This window comes from Lacerta agilis, chromosome 14 (assembly GCF_009819535.1).
Source record: "Lacerta agilis isolate rLacAgi1 chromosome 14, rLacAgi1.pri, whole genome shotgun sequence".
NCBI lineage: Eukaryota > Metazoa > Chordata > Lepidosauria > Squamata > Lacertidae > Lacerta > Lacerta agilis.
In genome coordinates, this window is record NC_046325.1 from 22,182,538 (window position 1) to 22,199,799 (window position 17,262).

The 17,262-nt window shown below is 40.9% G+C and overlaps 2 protein-coding genes and 1 pseudogene across 2 annotated transcripts; all 3 read left to right on the forward strand.

Annotated features, from left to right (window-relative positions):
* Positions 1–1,385: 1,385 nt before the first annotated feature.
* LOC117059433 lies at positions 1,386–2,335 on the forward strand (annotated as a pseudogene).
* Positions 2,336–8,818: 6,483 nt separating this feature from the next.
* Positions 8,819–9,760, forward strand: LOC117057671 (olfactory receptor 14A16-like). The gene has a single exon (XM_033168510.1). It carries the CDS (start codon positions 8,819–8,821, stop codon positions 9,758–9,760), a length of 942 nt encoding a protein of 313 aa, XP_033024401.1.
* A 4,222-nt stretch (positions 9,761–13,982) lies between these two features.
* On the forward strand, positions 13,983–14,921 carry LOC117057672 (olfactory receptor 14A16-like). The gene has a single exon (XM_033168512.1). It carries the CDS (start codon positions 13,983–13,985, stop codon positions 14,919–14,921), a length of 939 nt encoding a protein of 312 aa, XP_033024403.1.
* The last annotated feature ends 2,341 nt before the right edge of the window (positions 14,922–17,262 follow it).

The following is a 17,262-nucleotide window of genomic DNA, read 5'->3' on the forward strand; positions in this document are numbered from 1 at the left end:
TTATGTGGGACGTTCCTTTGCAAACACATTCCCTAGACAGGTGGGTAGCCGTGCTGGTCTGCCATAGTTGAAACAAAATAGAAAATAGAATCTGAAGAAGTGTGCATGCACACGAAAGCTCATACCAAGAACAAACTCAGTTGGTCTCTAAGGTGCTACTGGAAAGAATTTTCTATTTTGTTTCGACATTCCCTAGAGTGAAGACACTTACATGGGAATGCCTTGCATCGCACAGGAATGAACCCTCATCCTCTTATTCTCAGTGTGCCCATATTAGTTGTTTGTTTATGTTTGTGACACAGATTAAGTAATAATTGAGGTGAGGGAGTTCTGGTTCTGATAAGCAGTTTTGGACTCATGGGAGCAATTTGCCAAAATGCTAAAGTTGATATACAATTAACTTGCTTCCTACATAGAGAGCTAAAAAAAAAACACAGTTTGGACATAAAACTGCTAGACAATATTCTGGAAAGTGATTGTGCAGCAGCTAAATGAAATACTTCATTTACCCACACTGAAACCCAACTGCTTTTAAAGGAGCAAGGTAAGTTTAAAAAAAAAAAAAAAAACTGTGAATCTAACACTACCTATGATGGGGGGGAAATGACTATTTTTTTCTTTCTTCTCATCAACCCCTTTCTCTCTGACTACAACCCTCTCTGACTTACATCTTACACTACATTTCTTCCTTACAAATTTTTTCTCACAGTGAAGTGAATGAATTGAAAGTTTAATAAAAACAGCATGTTGCATTAACCGGGACATTAATATATCTGTGGAAAACACCAGGATTAGAATTCTAAGATGTGGAAGTAACACACAAGTACACCTGACCAAGAAACATGACAAACAGAAAAAAAAATTAAAGGTAAGAAGTCACCTCACATTAGATTCAGTCCTCCAGTTGTATACTGCTCACAGGAGTAGACATTCTTGTAATGAATTATTTTAGGGACTTAGTTGACTGAAGAAATGTTATTGGATCAGGTTTTTTTCCTGTTGTATTTGGGGACACAAATCCAAATTAGGCTACAATTGCAACACAGTCAACCAGGGTTGATCCAAAACATTTTGATGGCTGAGGTGAAAGCTGAGTTGTCCCCATCCCCATTAACCACTTAAAGACTGGGGATGGGACAGCATCTTACAAGAAACGTGAAGGTGGAAAGGGAAATGAAAGGACAGTAGTACTCTCGTGACAATACCAAGGGAACAAAGAGCCCATAATAACATTTGTCTATGACAGATTAAGCAAGGTGAAATCTGGTATATGTGACTGCTAAAGGAATCTTGGTTAAATTAAACTCATTAATCAACATTTGTATATTAATAGTTATTTCCTTCTTATTTGCACAGCAAGCATCTGAACAAGTCCTGTGAACATAATGCACAATCTTACCTCCATGTCTGCATTTCTCCTGCTAGGATTCTCGGACATTCGAGAACTGCAGATCTTACACTTCTTTGTGTTCCTAGCCTTGTACTTGATGGCAATAATAGGAAATCTTCTCATTTTTGTTGCATTTGCCCTTGATCACCATCTTCACACACCCATGTACTTCTTTCTGATGAATTTAGCCATGATGGACATTGGAACAATTTCAGTCATCGTACCCAAATCAATGGCTATTTCCCTCCTAAACAGCAGGTCAATTTCTTACTCTGGATGTGTTGCTCAAGTTTTCTTTTATTTCTTATTTGGAACGTCAGATTTTTTCCTCCTAACTATAATGGCACATGACCGCAATGTTGCTATTTGCAACCCACTCCACTATGAGACAATTATGCACAAAGGAGCCTGTGTTCAGATGGTAGCCATTCTGTGGATTATGAGCCTTCTTTTTGCCATGTTACATACAGGTAGCATCTTTGCGAACACTTTCTGTTCTAATGCTGTCAATCAGTTCTTTTGTGAAGTTCCAACATTACTGAAGCTCTCCTGCTCTGATTTCTACTTAGTTGAAGTTGGACTCCTGGTGCTAAGTTGGAGTATGGGCCTAGGTTGTTTCATTTTCATAATCATAACATACATTCAGATTTTTTCTACAGTGCTCAGAATCCCTTCAGTTCATGGTCAGAAAAAGCCCTCTCTACTTGCCTTCCCCACCTCACTGTTGTCTCTGTGGTTCTGTTCAGTGGAGTCTTTGCCTATGCAAGGCCTCCCAGTGATGCTTCTTCTTATACAGATATCTCTTTTGCTGTGATATATACTATCATTCCTCCCACATTGAATCCATTCATCTACAGTATGAGAAACAAGGAAATCAAGGCTGCTTTGTGGAAAGTCTTAAATCTTGGACATTCCTTTAAAACATTTTCCAGAGTTATTATTTAAAAATAAGTTTGCATGCTTTTATGTATGTGGATGCACCTTTTAACATAAGTGCTATACACATTTCACTTTTCAAGAAACATTTTTATAAATGAATTTCTCTCTGTCCTCCTTCAGTGTTATTTGTTGCTTTCCTGTGCATCTTGTCTATTTTGACTACATAAAACCTAAAATCATCCAATCCTGATTTCTAATGCAGAAATAGGATCTTTTTTTCCTTATTTTTTTCCTCATTTCTTTTCCTTTTTTAGAAAAAAATAATATTTTAATGATTTATTGATTAGCATCATTTCTGTACCACTGAAAATGATCCTGGTAAAGCTTTTCCCATAGTGCCTTAATCCAGCATTGTGAAGTCTCATAGCTCACCTGTGAATGCCAGCCAAGTTCACCAACCATGCACACCTCCCACAAAATTAATGTGGAGGACTGTTGCATGAATTACCCCTGCTCTTTAAATTCAGTGTAGCAGATCTTTCAAATAGGCTGTTGAACTGAGAACAGTGAAGGTATAATGGGCAAGAGGAGAAGGAATGAATTTGAGTGCAAGTAAACCTGACATGTAAATGGTGCCAGGCCCATCTTCTCAGAGGGAATTCATGGAAAAGAAGAGAAAGATCATGATTCCTTATCACTTGGTATTCATTCCTGGGTTACAGGTATGCATAGAAATAAAATGTCCCTAAACAAAAATCATCGTATTGCCAGAAGTTACATCCTTACCAATTAAAATACAGTGGTACCTCGGGTTACAGACACTTCAGGTTATAGACGCTTCAGGTTACAGACTCCACTAACCCAGAAATAGTACCTTGGGTTAAGAACCTTGCTTCAGGATGAGAACAGAAATCGCACGGCGGTGGTGCAGCAGCAGTAGGAGGCCCCATTAGCTAAAGTGGTACCTCAGGTTAATAACAGTTTCAGGTTAAAAACGGACCTCCAGAATGAATTCAGTTCTTAACCTAAGGTACCACTGTAGTTCTAAACTGGCTTTCATCACATATATTCCAGACATAGATGTTATTTGTACCACGCCGTTCCCACCATTTTTGAAAGGAGTGAATTTGCCACACCCCTCCTCCCCTGGAAGAAGAGGAGAGGGGAGAATGCCTGATGGGCAATTTTGCCCAGTGGAGAGAGGTGGTGACAGACTATTTCAGCTTGCTCTGTCCTGCACTCTTACCTCTTCGTTATTCAGTGCCTAACCTCCCACATTTTTGCAGTCTGGGTCTACAGGCTAGTTGTCTGTTTTCCAAGGGCTGAGTAGAACTTTTTTGTGGAGACCCTAATTGACCAGGGTCTTCTATTTTTTTGCCAACTCCATACTGTTGGGTGATGTTAGTTGGAGTGGTGTTCCTTCAATTCGGAAAATTGGCATGTGGTCCAGGCAGGTGATGAGATAAGACAGTGTTGCTTGGTTGTGGGTGTCCCTTAGTCACTGTTGTCAGGCATGGCTTGTGAGTGCTGGTGGGGTGCCCTTTGACCTAACAGAAACATTGGGATGAACGTTGGCCAATGAGGCCATGGTGTGCCTGTTAGGCTCTTACACCCAAGGTCTATGCCGTGGGGAGGGAGGATCTTGGGAAACCTTGCTGCGTGTACACAGTGTTCTGTTATCTTGCCCTGTTATCTTGTTCTTAATCAACACCTGCCTGGACTTGATTTGATTTGGTTACATTAGTTGAATCTGACTAGTTAATTGGTTTTGCAGATCCTCAAGTTGTTATATTTCCTAAATAGTTGTACCTTGGATCTCAAACGCCTTGTGACTTGAACGTTTTGGCTACCGAACCCGGCAAACCCAGAAGTGAGTGCTCCGGTTTGTGAATGTTCATTGGAAGCTGAACGTCTGACGCAGCTTCCATGACTTCCGATTGAGTGCAGGAAGCTCCTGCAGCCAATTGGAAGCTGCACCTTAGTTGTCAAATGTTTTCGGAAGTCAGACAGACTTCTGGAATGGATTTTGTTTGACAACCAAAGTGCAAAGTAGAAAGTATAACCTATTAATCCACATTTGGTTGTGTTGACTCTTCTTCCTGGTATGTCGGCAAATACATTAGAAAAGCATTTTGAAAAGTAATTTACATCCTGAAAGGCAACAAATGATCTTTGACACTGATAACAGACAGATGTACTTTAACCCTTTAAAATGCCACGACAAACAAAAGAATGTAGTGCAACCTATGAGGGTAACCTCGAAGAGTTGGGGCATATCTCTATCTCTCTCTCTCTCTCTCTCTCTCTCTCTATCTCTCTCTCTCTCTCTCTCTCTCTCTATCTCTATATCTATATCATCTCTCTATATATCTGTTGTGTAGTGCATGCAAAATGCAGCTGTGCTGAGGGAAACACTAGGCAAAAGGACTTAACCAAAAATCTTAAGGGACACGCAGGATGCTATGGAAGGTAGCATTTTAAAGGTAAACTCCACCGCCAGCCACTTTTAAATGGAGTAACATTATTCCACCTAGTTGAACCAGTTAGAATATTCAAGGGCAGAAGACTGAAATGTTATATTATAGCCATCTTCAAATATCCAAAGAGTTGTCACATGTAAGCTGGAGCAAGCTTGTTTTTCACTGCTCCAAAGGGTAGGACCTGAAACAATGGATTCAAATTACAAGAAAGGAGATTCTGATTGAACATTAGGAAGAAATTTCTGATGGTAAGAGCTGTTGGACAATGGAACAGACTACCTCAGAAGGTGGTGGACTATTCTTCATTGGAGGCTTTTAAACAGAGGTTGGATGGCTCCCTGTCAGGGATTATTTGCATTGTCAGGCAGAGTCCCCCCAAACCCTGGGCAGCCCCTGAGGGAAATAATGACACAGGACTACGTTCTATGGGATTGAAATTGGCCACAACTTTATTGAGATTCAGATGTAGGGAGACCTTGGCATAGGCATTGGGCATTTTCCTTCCCAGCCCCCAGCCGGGGTTCTGGGTAATTTTAGGGTTATCCAGCATGTGTGGCGATTGGGCTAGCTCTGGAGAACATATGTTCAAGCAGATAGCCCACCCCCCCTGTTCGCCGCCACTGGAGGGGGAGGGCAATGACAACCTCTGGGTGTATGGGCCCATGCCTCCCCCTAAGACCCCTTTAACGGGAACCCTGGTATCACCACCACAATGGGGGCGGGGCCATTTTAGGTAGATGACTAAAGGATTCCGCCCAAGGCCTGCAACTGCCATGTTGTGACGAATTGCCACAGTGAAGACAAAACCTGCCAATCCAGGGAAAGTCCTTTCCAGCACTTCAACCGTGACCTTGACATAGCAGCGCCTGCGTGCCTGTGTGCCTGTGGAAAAGAAAAGGTTAACCTGCAAAATAAACGTTGAATGGGAGAGTGGAGGGCGGGGAAGCTCTGAAGCCAACAGCTGCTTCCCAGGTATGACTCAACTTCTATTGTGTGCACTGTGTATTCCCTCCTTCTACCTGGCCAATCCCCCCCCCCCCGGCAACACCTCCCCAGGCGGGATTGGGCAGCTGCTGGAGTAGGTGGAGACCACAGGTATCCAGCCCGGGAAGGTGGTGCCAGACCCAACTGCCAGGAGCTGCCCTGGGAACTCAGGCAGCTATGCGCGACCACGCAAAATGCACACCCCATTTGATGTGGGGAATGGTCATTAGCTGTTATTCCTGCATTGTAAGAAGTTGGGCTATATAGTCATTAAGGTCCCTTCCAACTGTTCAATTCTATGTATAATTCAATGCAACAATTCAAGCAAGAGGTAACCAGAACATGGATTGCTGTGAAAGACTATCTCTATACATAAATGGCAAGAGCTGAGTAATCAGTCAAAGCTGGCAGAATAAATTTCATGTCACCAAGATCCCCTTCAAAGTTGTGCAGTTGCCCCTTTGGATCGGAGCGTAAAAAAAATGGTTGAAGCCCATGGTTTGAAGTTTCATCATGATGACGAAGATGGTTTTACTGTACTTTTATCAGTGAGGTCAGGAAAAGCTGTGTGTGGTGGACAGTCCTTTGGTCAGCCTCCTGAAGATTCAGTAGCCAATCACAGCTCGGTGAAGTGTCAGCCAATCAGGAGGGAGTGGAGAGGTAAAAGGTAAAACCTGACAGTTAAAGTGTTAGATAGGGCTTGGATGGGAGAATAGCTGAGCAGCTAGGGGTTTGCTAGGCAGGGCAAACCAGGTTATTTCATAAAACAATTATAACGTATTATATCATAAAGGGGAGCTGAATGTGTTTTACTAGCATGGTGGGAGAAAGAGGCATTCTAGGATGAATAAGATTATTTAGGAACACTGTTAAAGTTCTTAAACACTTCTGTAAAAAAAAGAATTTGACTAAAATCAAGCTTGTACTTTACCAAAGTAACCATCAAGCTGTAACGCTCATTGGGTGTGCATAAATAAAATACCAGTTTTGTTTTAAACATGTCTAAATTAATTTATTCCCACTTTAAGGGATAAGTGGTCACAGACCCTGGGTGAGTGCCTGGAACCCCATGGGCTCCTGCTTCCACTCAGCACAGAGAGAGGGAGGCACCCAACTTTTGTAACAGTATGTTTTATCTGTATGGTGGACAATTTACCAGGCAATCCAATAAACTTTTTAAAAAAACATGGAAAGAAAGAAGGCAGTCCTCAGACATCTTCCTAAGTACCATTGTGGAACCCATGTATGGATTGATTCATAAATATGCAAACAAATCCTCTTTTCACTTTCCAATGTGCACAGGGCCAAAATGGAAAAACTCTCTGTATACGCCGTGTGATCTGGAATCTTCTATAAGACAGTGAGCATACCTGTTTATTAGTTGCTTACATTTGTGACAGAAACAGAGGAAACAATACTTGGGGAGTTCTGGTTCTGATCAACTGTTTTGGACTCATGGGAGCAATTTGCCACAATGCCAAAAGCACATATCCAATTAAGCTCCTTCTAACACACACATCTTTTAAAAACCGGTTTATAAATACATCTGTTATACAATATTCTGGCATGTGCCGGAAGAAGAAGAAATCATCAGACATGTCTCAATGAATGTCTGACCAGTCATGGCCTATAGTAGTGAAATGAAAAACTTCACTTACCCAGGCTGAAACTGTTTTAAAAAGAATAGGTAAGTGGTTAGGGTGGTTTTTAGCTGTGAACTTAACAATACCTGTGGCGAGAAAACTGTAACTCCTCATTTCTTCTTATCATTCTTCATCACCACACCTACATCTTTCTGCATGTTACTCTTACACTCAGTGCTTTTTTCGGGGGAGGGGGAATGCAGGGGAACACATACCCCTAAACATTTTGTGAATCTAAGTTTAGCCTCATTGAGGGGCAGTATTTCAATATGAGTAGGAACATTTTTTTTTACAGAAAAAAGCACTGCTTACACTGCATTTTGATCTAAACCATTACTCAGACACTGAGGTTAATGAACTGAAAGAAGAATAAAACAAGCATGTTACATTAACTGGCATTCCTATATCTGTGGAATGTATCAGAATCAGATTCGGAAGATAAGGTGGTAACACTCAAGTATCTTTGAGAGCCAGTGTGGTGTAGTGGTTAAGAGTGGTAGACTCATAATCTAGGGAACCGGGTTCACGTCTCCACTCCTCCACATGCAGCTGCTGGGTGACCTTGGGCTAGTCACACTTCTTTGAAGTCTCTCAGCCCCACTCACCTCACAGAGTGTTTGTTGTGGGGGAGGAAGGGAAAGGAGAATGTTAGCCGCTTTGAGACTCCTTTGGGTAGTGAAAAGCGGGATATCAAATCCAAACTCTTCTTCTTCTTCTTCTTCTTCTTCTTCTTCTTCTTCTTCTTCTTCTTCTTCCATTTAAACTGGAAACATAACAAATCTAAGAACACTGCAAATTGTGATTCCACCTACCCACCCATCCCTGGTAGGGAAGAAGTGGTCTCAGATTAAATTCAGTCTCCCAACAGTATCTTGTTCACAGGGCATAGGCAGACTTGTGATGAACTATTTGTGGAGATTAGCTGGCTGAAGAAATGTTTGCACCAGTTTTTGTTGTTGTTTTAATCCAGATTAGACTAGGACTTTCACCCAGTTAATATATATTGTATACATTGTGTGTCTTTAGTTTGTCCACCTTATCTGGCACCCTGCATAACTGGGGCCAACAACTGATTGGTGAGCTTCTATGCACATATAAATGTATGCATGTAACTTCCCTTTCTGATGCTTCACTGAATGCATATATGCAAGGGGAAGGATTTTAGGGAGTATAGACTCACCACACCTTGCCTACATTTGCAAATGGTGTAGCGGGGCGGGGGGGGGGGCAAACATGGACAGGGATTATCTGATGAGAAAGCAGAGGGGACAACAAGCCCATCACAAGATTAGTCCATTGCTGATTATGCAAAGGAATATTTGGTGGACTTGATTTCTAGATCAAGCTCAGTTTAAATTAAATTGATGAATCAATAATTGTACACTAATAGCCCTTATCCTCTTGCTTATACAGGTAACATGTGGATAAGTGCTGTGAAAATAATGCACAATCTTACCTCCATGCCTGCATTTCTGCTGCTGGGATTCTCAGATATTCGAGAACTACAGATCTTGCACTTCTTTGTGTTCCTGGCCTTGTACTTGATGGCAATAATAGGGAACCTTCTAATTGTCATTGTCATTGTCCTTGATCACCACCTTCATACCCCTATGTATTTATTTCTAATGAATTTGGCCATCATGGATCTTGGAACAGTTTCAGTTATGGTGCCCAAATCAATGGCTATTTCCCTTTACAACAACAGGTTAATTTCTTATTTTGGATGTGTTGCTCAGGTTTTCTTTTTACATTTATTTGGAATATCCGATTTTGCTCTTCTAACCATAATGGCACATGACCGTTACGTTGCTATTTGCAGACCACTGCAATATGAGACAATTATGCACAAAGGAGCCTGTATACGGATGGTAGCCATTGGGTGGATCACAGGCTTTCTTGCTGCCATGTTACATACTGGTAGCACCTTTGGCAATACCTTCTGTGCTAATTCTGTCAATCAGTTCTTCTGTGAAATCTCAAAATTACTGAAGATCTCTTGCTCTGACTTTTACTTAGTCGAAGTTCGGGTTCTTGTGATAGCCTTTATTATATCAGTAGGATGCTTCGTTTTCATCATCGTAACATACATGCAGATCTTTTCTACAGTGCTCAGAATACCTTCTTTAGATGGTCAGAAAAAAGCCCTCTCCACTTGCATTCCCCACCTCACCGTTGTCTCTTTGCTTATGTTCACTGGTGCCTTTGCCTACGCAAGGCCTCCCACTGATTCTTCTTCTGATCTAGATATAGTTTTTGCTGTGATATATACCATAATTCCTCCCACATTAAATCCATTTATTTACAGTATGAGAAACAAAGAAATTAAGACTGCTTTGTGGAAACTGTTCTATAAAAATGGTGTTGTATACTGTTCTATATGTTAAAGTTTGGCAATGCCATTTTTAACCCAGCAACATAACTTTTGGTAGAGCATCTGCTGTCCATTCAGGAGGTTCCTGCCTTTACCCCTGGTGTCTCCTGGCTGGGGGAGAATGATTCCATGTCTGAAGTCATAGAGGATTACTGCCAGTCAGTGCTGACAATACTGAACTAAATGGACCCAGTGAAATAAGTGTAACCCAGCTTGTTCTGTTCCTGAATCTGTGATACAAATGATTCCATAATTCCTCCACCTTATTTTTCATGTCATTCATCGTCAATTGATGACGCATTTCACCGTCTTTTCAAGACAGTGTGTTTCACTTACAAGTGATACATTTATACGACAATCGAATGTAACCATATTAACAAGTATTCCATGTAAACATTTAGTTAGAAAAAGAAAGTTGAAGAACATAAAATGTATCATTTTCCCAAAATGTTCTGAACAGAACATGACATTGTGGGGCATTTTGTACTTGGTCATTCTACAACATTATAAAACTTATTTTTGCATAAAAATGTCATCTTCCAATTTTATTTCTATTGTTTATAATATTGATAAGTAGAACCATCTAATTTGAACTTTTGTTGTCTGGTTGGTTGTGTTCACGATAAATTATCCCTACAGGAGCTGGGTCTCCACTCTTAGTCTATTATACTTGTACTACACACACTGGGCATGCAGCACACAAACCTACAGACATGGACACACACTGATCATAAAGAGAAAAAAAAGAACACAAGCAACACCCCCCCCAAAAAAAAAAATTGACACAGGGAGACAGATCCCTTCATGTGTTGATCTGCAGATAGCACTTATGCGGAGCAAATTTTCACACATCACAGCGCAGAACTGGGAGGAGATTAATCTTGCACTGCTTGGAGATTGGGGTGAAATGCGTCAATATGGTAAAATTTAAGCAAAATATTAAATTATTATACGCTATTATGACAGAGATCTCTACAACATGTACAACCAACCAGAACATTAACACAACACAACATCTCCACTTTATACATTTAAATTTATACATTTATAGCCATTCCACATGTACAATATATTGTGAAGGCTTGAGATCAGTATACCCCATTTATGCCCATCTGACTGTTTTTGTCTGTGGAACTGGCAATGTTACAGGTGCCACATAACTTAGGACTTAAAAAAAGAGTTAAATTGTTTTTAACTGTTTTTATTAATAATTATATATTTCTTGTTAGCCACGTTGAGGCTTTATTACAATCAAGTGGTATATAAACTTTGTTAAATGAAACAAATAAACAGAGGTTATTCCCACAGCAACCATGTCAGATAGGACAGTCCGGGAGACAATCACTATCCCAAAGTCACACAATATGTTTTATGACTGATTTTAACCATGGTCTCTCACCATTTAATATTCCTCTGTTTTCCCCCACATTCTGGAAAAATGACACAGAAGTGAGTAAACTGGGGGATGGGAATAATCGTTTCTGATAGGTCTGGAAAAGTATTGCAGATAGAGGCACATGACCCTTTAAAACATGAGCATGCATAAATAAATAAATAAATAAATAAATAAATAAATAAATAAATAAATAAATAACTGGAATGGTAGTTAGAATTCTCTTCAGTTAGAATTATTGCAGCCAGGTTCTGCACTAAAGGAGTCATATTGAAGGGCAGCCCCATGTATAATGCAATATAGCAATTCACCCAGGATGTTAACAGGAAATGGATAGTTTGTGAAAGCCTATCTTTATCTAGAAATGGCTGCAGTATTTGGATATAGCTAAATAAATAGCCATAGAGTGATCATTTTTCATGTATTGAAGCACATGTTGTATCTGTTGTTGTTCGTTTCTACTACCAAAGTCGAAGCAGCAAAATTGCCTTGAGGATTCAGATCAGCTCTGCTGCACTCTTGGGAATAGGATCCCAAGATGCCTAAACATAATTAACTAACACTCCCTGCCATGCCTCCTGGCACTAATAGCAGATGCTACATTTAATGACTATTACCTTTAAATATGCTGTCTTTTTTAAAGGGGGAAAAATACTCGGTTACATGGTTTGGGGTAGGTGCCAAGGGAAGGTTGAAAGTGCTTGGTTGAGAAGGCGCATGGGCTCTCACATCTGAAGCATATCATACCCTATGAATCTTACAATTTAAGGTATTTCAATTGCTTGCCAACTTTTCCCACCTAGTCTTCAATTTGAAAGCCTGATCCTCTATTCCCATTTCCCCTTTCCTCTTCTATGAAGCAACCCTTTCTGGGACCCCACATTTAAATTCTTCCCTGGTCTCCTTGCTGGCCTCAGCCACCAGCCACTGAGATCTAGTAGGACCAACTTGGCCAATTAGCCTTGGTGATCATTTGACATCTACTGACTGGTGTCTCCCCCCCCCCCAAAAAAAAATGACCGCTGAATTTTTGAATTTTATTGATATTGATGCTGCATTTTATGTTGTACTTTATGCTGTTTTTAAGTCACATTTTAATCAATGTTTTATATTTGCTGTTAGCCGCCCTGAGCCCAGTTTTTAAACCGGGAAGGGCGGGGTATAAATAATTTTTTAAAAATTATTATTATTATTATTTTCTAACTGGATTATAATTTCTAACTGGATTGTAATTTTGTTCAATTAAATCCAGACTTGGTGATGCTATTAGTAGACCCATTGATTGCAGAGGGTCTATTGCAAGTATATGACTAAATGTGAGTCCAACCCAATATGTTTGATTATAGTTGTATAATTGTGAAATCTGGTACACCACATTGAATGGGAAATTATGACAAAAATGGACGTGCACAAACCAAGTTATAAAAGATGATATAAGTATTTTATTATTCACGTGACAGTAATGACTGCAAAACCAATATTGTGTGGTGAGCTCTTATGTACATGTACAGTATGTGCATGTAGGCTTCTTTTTTGGATGTTCCATCAAATGCACAGATGTTAGAAGAAGGATTGAGGGGATATAGCCTATACCATCCAACATTCCTCATATGAAAATAGGGACATTCTATTCTACATCAGTGTCATTCCCCCCCACCCCACATGCCCATTAGGCAAAGTCAAGTGACCACCTCAGGCAGTGAATGCTGGGGGTTGGGGAAATGGCAGTGAGGTTGGGAGGTTAGGGCTGTGCGTACAAGGTGCTCTATCCTATATTAATTTGTTGTATTCTTAGAAGCTGTTTAGGACCATGCCATCACAATACGACATACAAACAAGAGCAAGGCAAGATATAAAGGTATAATAGCTACATGACCAAACATACACTATACTTTAAGAAGCTGTCCTGTAAAACCCAATTATGATGTCAGTTAAAGCTAGCATTAAACACAAAGGTCTTTACCGCTTGCCTAAATGCCTGTACACACAAGTCAATAGAAAGGGAGGGTATGAGCTCATGATATAATAAGCCAGAAAATTAACAGTGAAATATTTGATTTTCCTATCCCTTATTTTTGCAGTCCCAAGCAGAAACCGGCCTACCAAACCTTCAGGGAGCCTCTGTTCATACTGCATGTGCTGTCTTCAGTTTACTGAGGTTACCTAATTTGTGCAGGCCTGCTGCAAATGATCCCAAATTAAAAGCACGTGCATGTGTGCATAGTGATAACAGAGAATCAGTCTATATGGGCTCCTGGTCCAGTTCTTTCTCGGGTGCTGCTGGAAGCCACTGCCAGCCTCAGGAGCACATATATAAAATGGGTACAATAGTGACCTCCCATTTATTTTGGCTAAAAGAAGTAGATTTATTTTGAAGATGCAACTGTGAAATTATTTGATGATATGTGCTGTGCTCTTAACTCTTAATATTGTATAGGTCACATGCAAGCACATGCAGATTGTTCTGTGTAAACAGAACTGCTCTGCAAGAAGCTCACAATGCAAATCGCAAATCAGTGTTGGCGGGAGGAATTGGGACAATCCTGGATAAAATAAGAAGCCAAAATGGCTTCTGTAATTCCAGGAGTATCCTGGGAAGATTGCGACACTTGAAGGCATTGGTAGCCTCCCCACACTATGCACACAATTGAAAAAGGTGCAAAGGGGGATGTGTGGGCAGTGAATTTTCAGTGACAATACTGAGGGGGGGGAAACACAGAATGTATGGTGAATTTGATTATTTAAAGGAACTTTGTTTAAATTAAACGGGTTAATAAATATTTATAAACAATCCTATCTTCTTCCTTGTACAGGTAATGTGTGAACACGTTGTGTGAATAAAATGTCCAATCTTACCTCCACATCTACATTTCTGCTGTTGGGATTCTCAGACATTCGAGAACTGCAGTTCTTGCACTTCGTTGTTTTCCTGGTGTTGTACTTGATGGCAATAATGGGGAATTTTCTCATTATTGTAGTAGTTGTCTTCGATCACCACCTTCACACCCCCATGTACTTCTTTCTCATGAATTTGGCCATGATGGACCTTGGAACAATTTCTGTCATGGTACCCAAATCGATGGCTGTTTCCCTTTTAAACAATAGGTTCGTGTCTTATTCTGGATGCATTGCTCAAGTCTTTTTTTCATATTTATTTGGAACATCAGATCTTGCCCTCCTAACTATAATGGCACATGACCGCTATGTTGCTATTTGCAACCCACTCCAATATGAATTAATTATGAACAGAGGAGCCTGTATGCGGATGGTAGCCATTGTATGGATTATCAGCCTTCTTAATGCCACCCTACATGCTGGTTGCACCTTTGCAAACACCTTCTGTTCTAATGCTGTCAATCAATTCTTCTGTGAAATCCCAAGGTTACTGAAGCTTTCCTGCTCTGACTTTTACTTAGTTGAAGTTGGATTTCTTGTGCTAGGATGGAGTATAGGGCTCGGTTGTTTCATTTTCATCATCATAACATATGCTCAAATCTTTTCTACAGTGCGTAGAATCCCTTCCGTTCATGGTCAGAAAAAGGCCCTCTCCACTTGCCTTCCCCACCTCATGGTTGTCTCTGTGTTTATGTTCACTGGAGTATTTGCTTATGCAAAGCCCCCCACAGATGCTTCTTCTAATGTGGACATAGCTTTTGCTGTGGTCTATACCATCATTCCTCCCACATTGAATCCATTCATCTACAGTATGAGAAACAAAGAAATAAAAACTGCTATGTGGAAACTCTTAGATTATGGGCATTCTTCTAAAAATATATTTTGAGGTTTTTAAAAATGGGATTGTATATTCAATGTGAATGTTTGGTTACACAGTTTTCAACCTAGCACTAGAACCTTGCGGTGGACATTTGCTTTGCATTTAGGAAGTTCCTGCTGTAACCCCTGGCATCTTCAGGTAGAGGAATGAATGATTCCATATCTGAAGCCATAGGGAGCCACTACCAATTGGTGTCAACAATACTGAGCTAGATGGACCAATGGGCTGATTCAGTGTAAAGTAACTTCCTGTGTTCCTCACTCTGCAATGTAAATAGTCTTGTAATTTATTCACCTTATTTTCCATGTCATCCATTGCCACTTATTCATCCTCTTCACCCTTCTCCCCCAAACAATGTGTTTTGCATGGACAGGCAGAGTCCCCCAAACCCCAGGTGACCCTTGAGCAGAATAATGACACAAGACAATGTGTCATGGGATTAAAATTGGCCACAACTTTATTAAGATTCAGATGTAGGGAGACCTTGGCTCAGGCATTGGGCGTTTATCCTTCCCAGCTCCCCAGCCGGGGATCTGGGAAACTTCAGGGTGTCCAGAATGTGTGGGGATTGGGTTGGCTCTGGAGAACATATATTCAAGCACACAGCCCGCCCCCCGTTCGCCGCCACTGGTGGGGGAGAGCAATGACAACCTATTGGCATATGGCCAATGCCTCCCCCCAAGACCCCTTTAACGGGGAACGACTGGTATCACCGCTGCACTGGGGGCATGCGGTCACTGCCCCACCCCACCCCCCATATAGGAAAATGACTAAAGGATTCCGCCCAAGACCTGAAACCGCCAAAGTTGTGACTTTTTGCTACGGGAAAGGCTAAACCTGCCAATGCAGGGAAATTGCTTTCCGGCCCTTCAACAGCAGCCTTGACATAGCAGCACCTGTGTACCTGTGGAGAAGAGGTTAACCTGCAAAAATAAGTGTTCATTGAGGGAGTGGAGGGTGGGAGAAGCTCTGGAGCCCGACTGCTGCTTCCCAGATAGGCTACACCTTCTATTGTGTGGGCTGGGTGGTCCCTCCCCTTACCTGGCCAATCCCCTGGCAACGCCTCCCCAGGCGGGATTGGGTGGTTAGCTGAGGTAGGCCGAGACCCCAGGTATCCCGCCTGGGTTAAGGCGACGACAGCCCAAACTACCAGGAGTCACACTGGAATCCAGGGGGCTGCATGTGACCACACAAACGTTGCCCCCCATTTGATGTGGGGAATGGTCATTACTTACTACTGATACAAGTATAGTACAATTAGATATAGCTGTATCAGCAAATACTATTTCCAATACCTTTAGTAAGAAAATGAAAGTTCAAAAGCATAAAATGTATGTCCCCAAAATAATTATCAATTGGTTATGTTTTTGCTTGCCACTCCAATCTCTTGAGTGGTGTGAGATTCCAGGGGTTCCATGAATTTACCCAGGGTTCGTGTTTCCTATGGAATGAGGGACAATAGAGATTGTGGTGTCTTTATGATATATGCTTCATTTACACATACATACAACTTGAGCCTACATTGGAGGGGTTCTAAGCATTAAGGCTCTGAAACGGTTGGGGGTGCCACTATCTGTCATACCACTTCAGTTAGAAATACTGCAGTCAGTTTCTGCACTAACTGAGGCTTCTGAAAGGCAGCCCTATGCATAATGCAATACCACAATTCAACATGGATTGCTTGGGAAATCTATCTCTATCTAGAAATGGCTACAGTATTTGAATATTGCGAAATAAATAGCCATGGATTTCACCACATCATGTACTGAAGCACATGTTGTATCTGCTATTTCTTTGTGTCTGCTACCAAGTACTACCAACATGTACCTGAGGAGTGTGATCAGTTGTGCTTACTCTTGGGAGTAAGATCCCAAGATGGCAAAACAGGCTTAAAATAACTCTCCCTGCCACGTCTGCTGGCACTGATGCAACCTTTAGTGACCATTATTCTCACATATGCAATCTTTTTAAAATGGGGAAAACAGCTACATCTTCAGTGGTAAGTTCCACAGAAAGATTGAAAGAAGATGCATGGGCTCTCACATATAATCTGCATCTTACCTTAAAACAGATGGATTACCTCCCAATTAAAGGTATTTCAAAATGATGTAAGGGTTCAGTAGTTTCCTATTACTTTTATGCAATCTCAAGGTGTTTGCCAATTTTTTGTCTTTTGGTCATCTATCAGTTTTCAAGGGGTCTCATACATACATACATACATACATACATACATACATACATACATACATACTTTAAACAATGAAGCCATCATTACACTGCTCTACTTTTTAAAATGTCTAGTTTCTTTCTAACAGGATTATCATGTTGTGAGGCTGGGTCGAGACTT

Excerpts from the sequence above, each read along its gene's own strand:
- LOC117057671 (XM_033168510.1), top strand. The coding sequence starts at position 8,819 with ATGCACAATCTTACCTCCATGCCTGCATTTCTGCTGCTGGGATTCTCA.
- LOC117057672 (XM_033168512.1), top strand. The coding sequence starts at position 13,983 with ATGTCCAATCTTACCTCCACATCTACATTTCTGCTGTTGGGATTCTCA.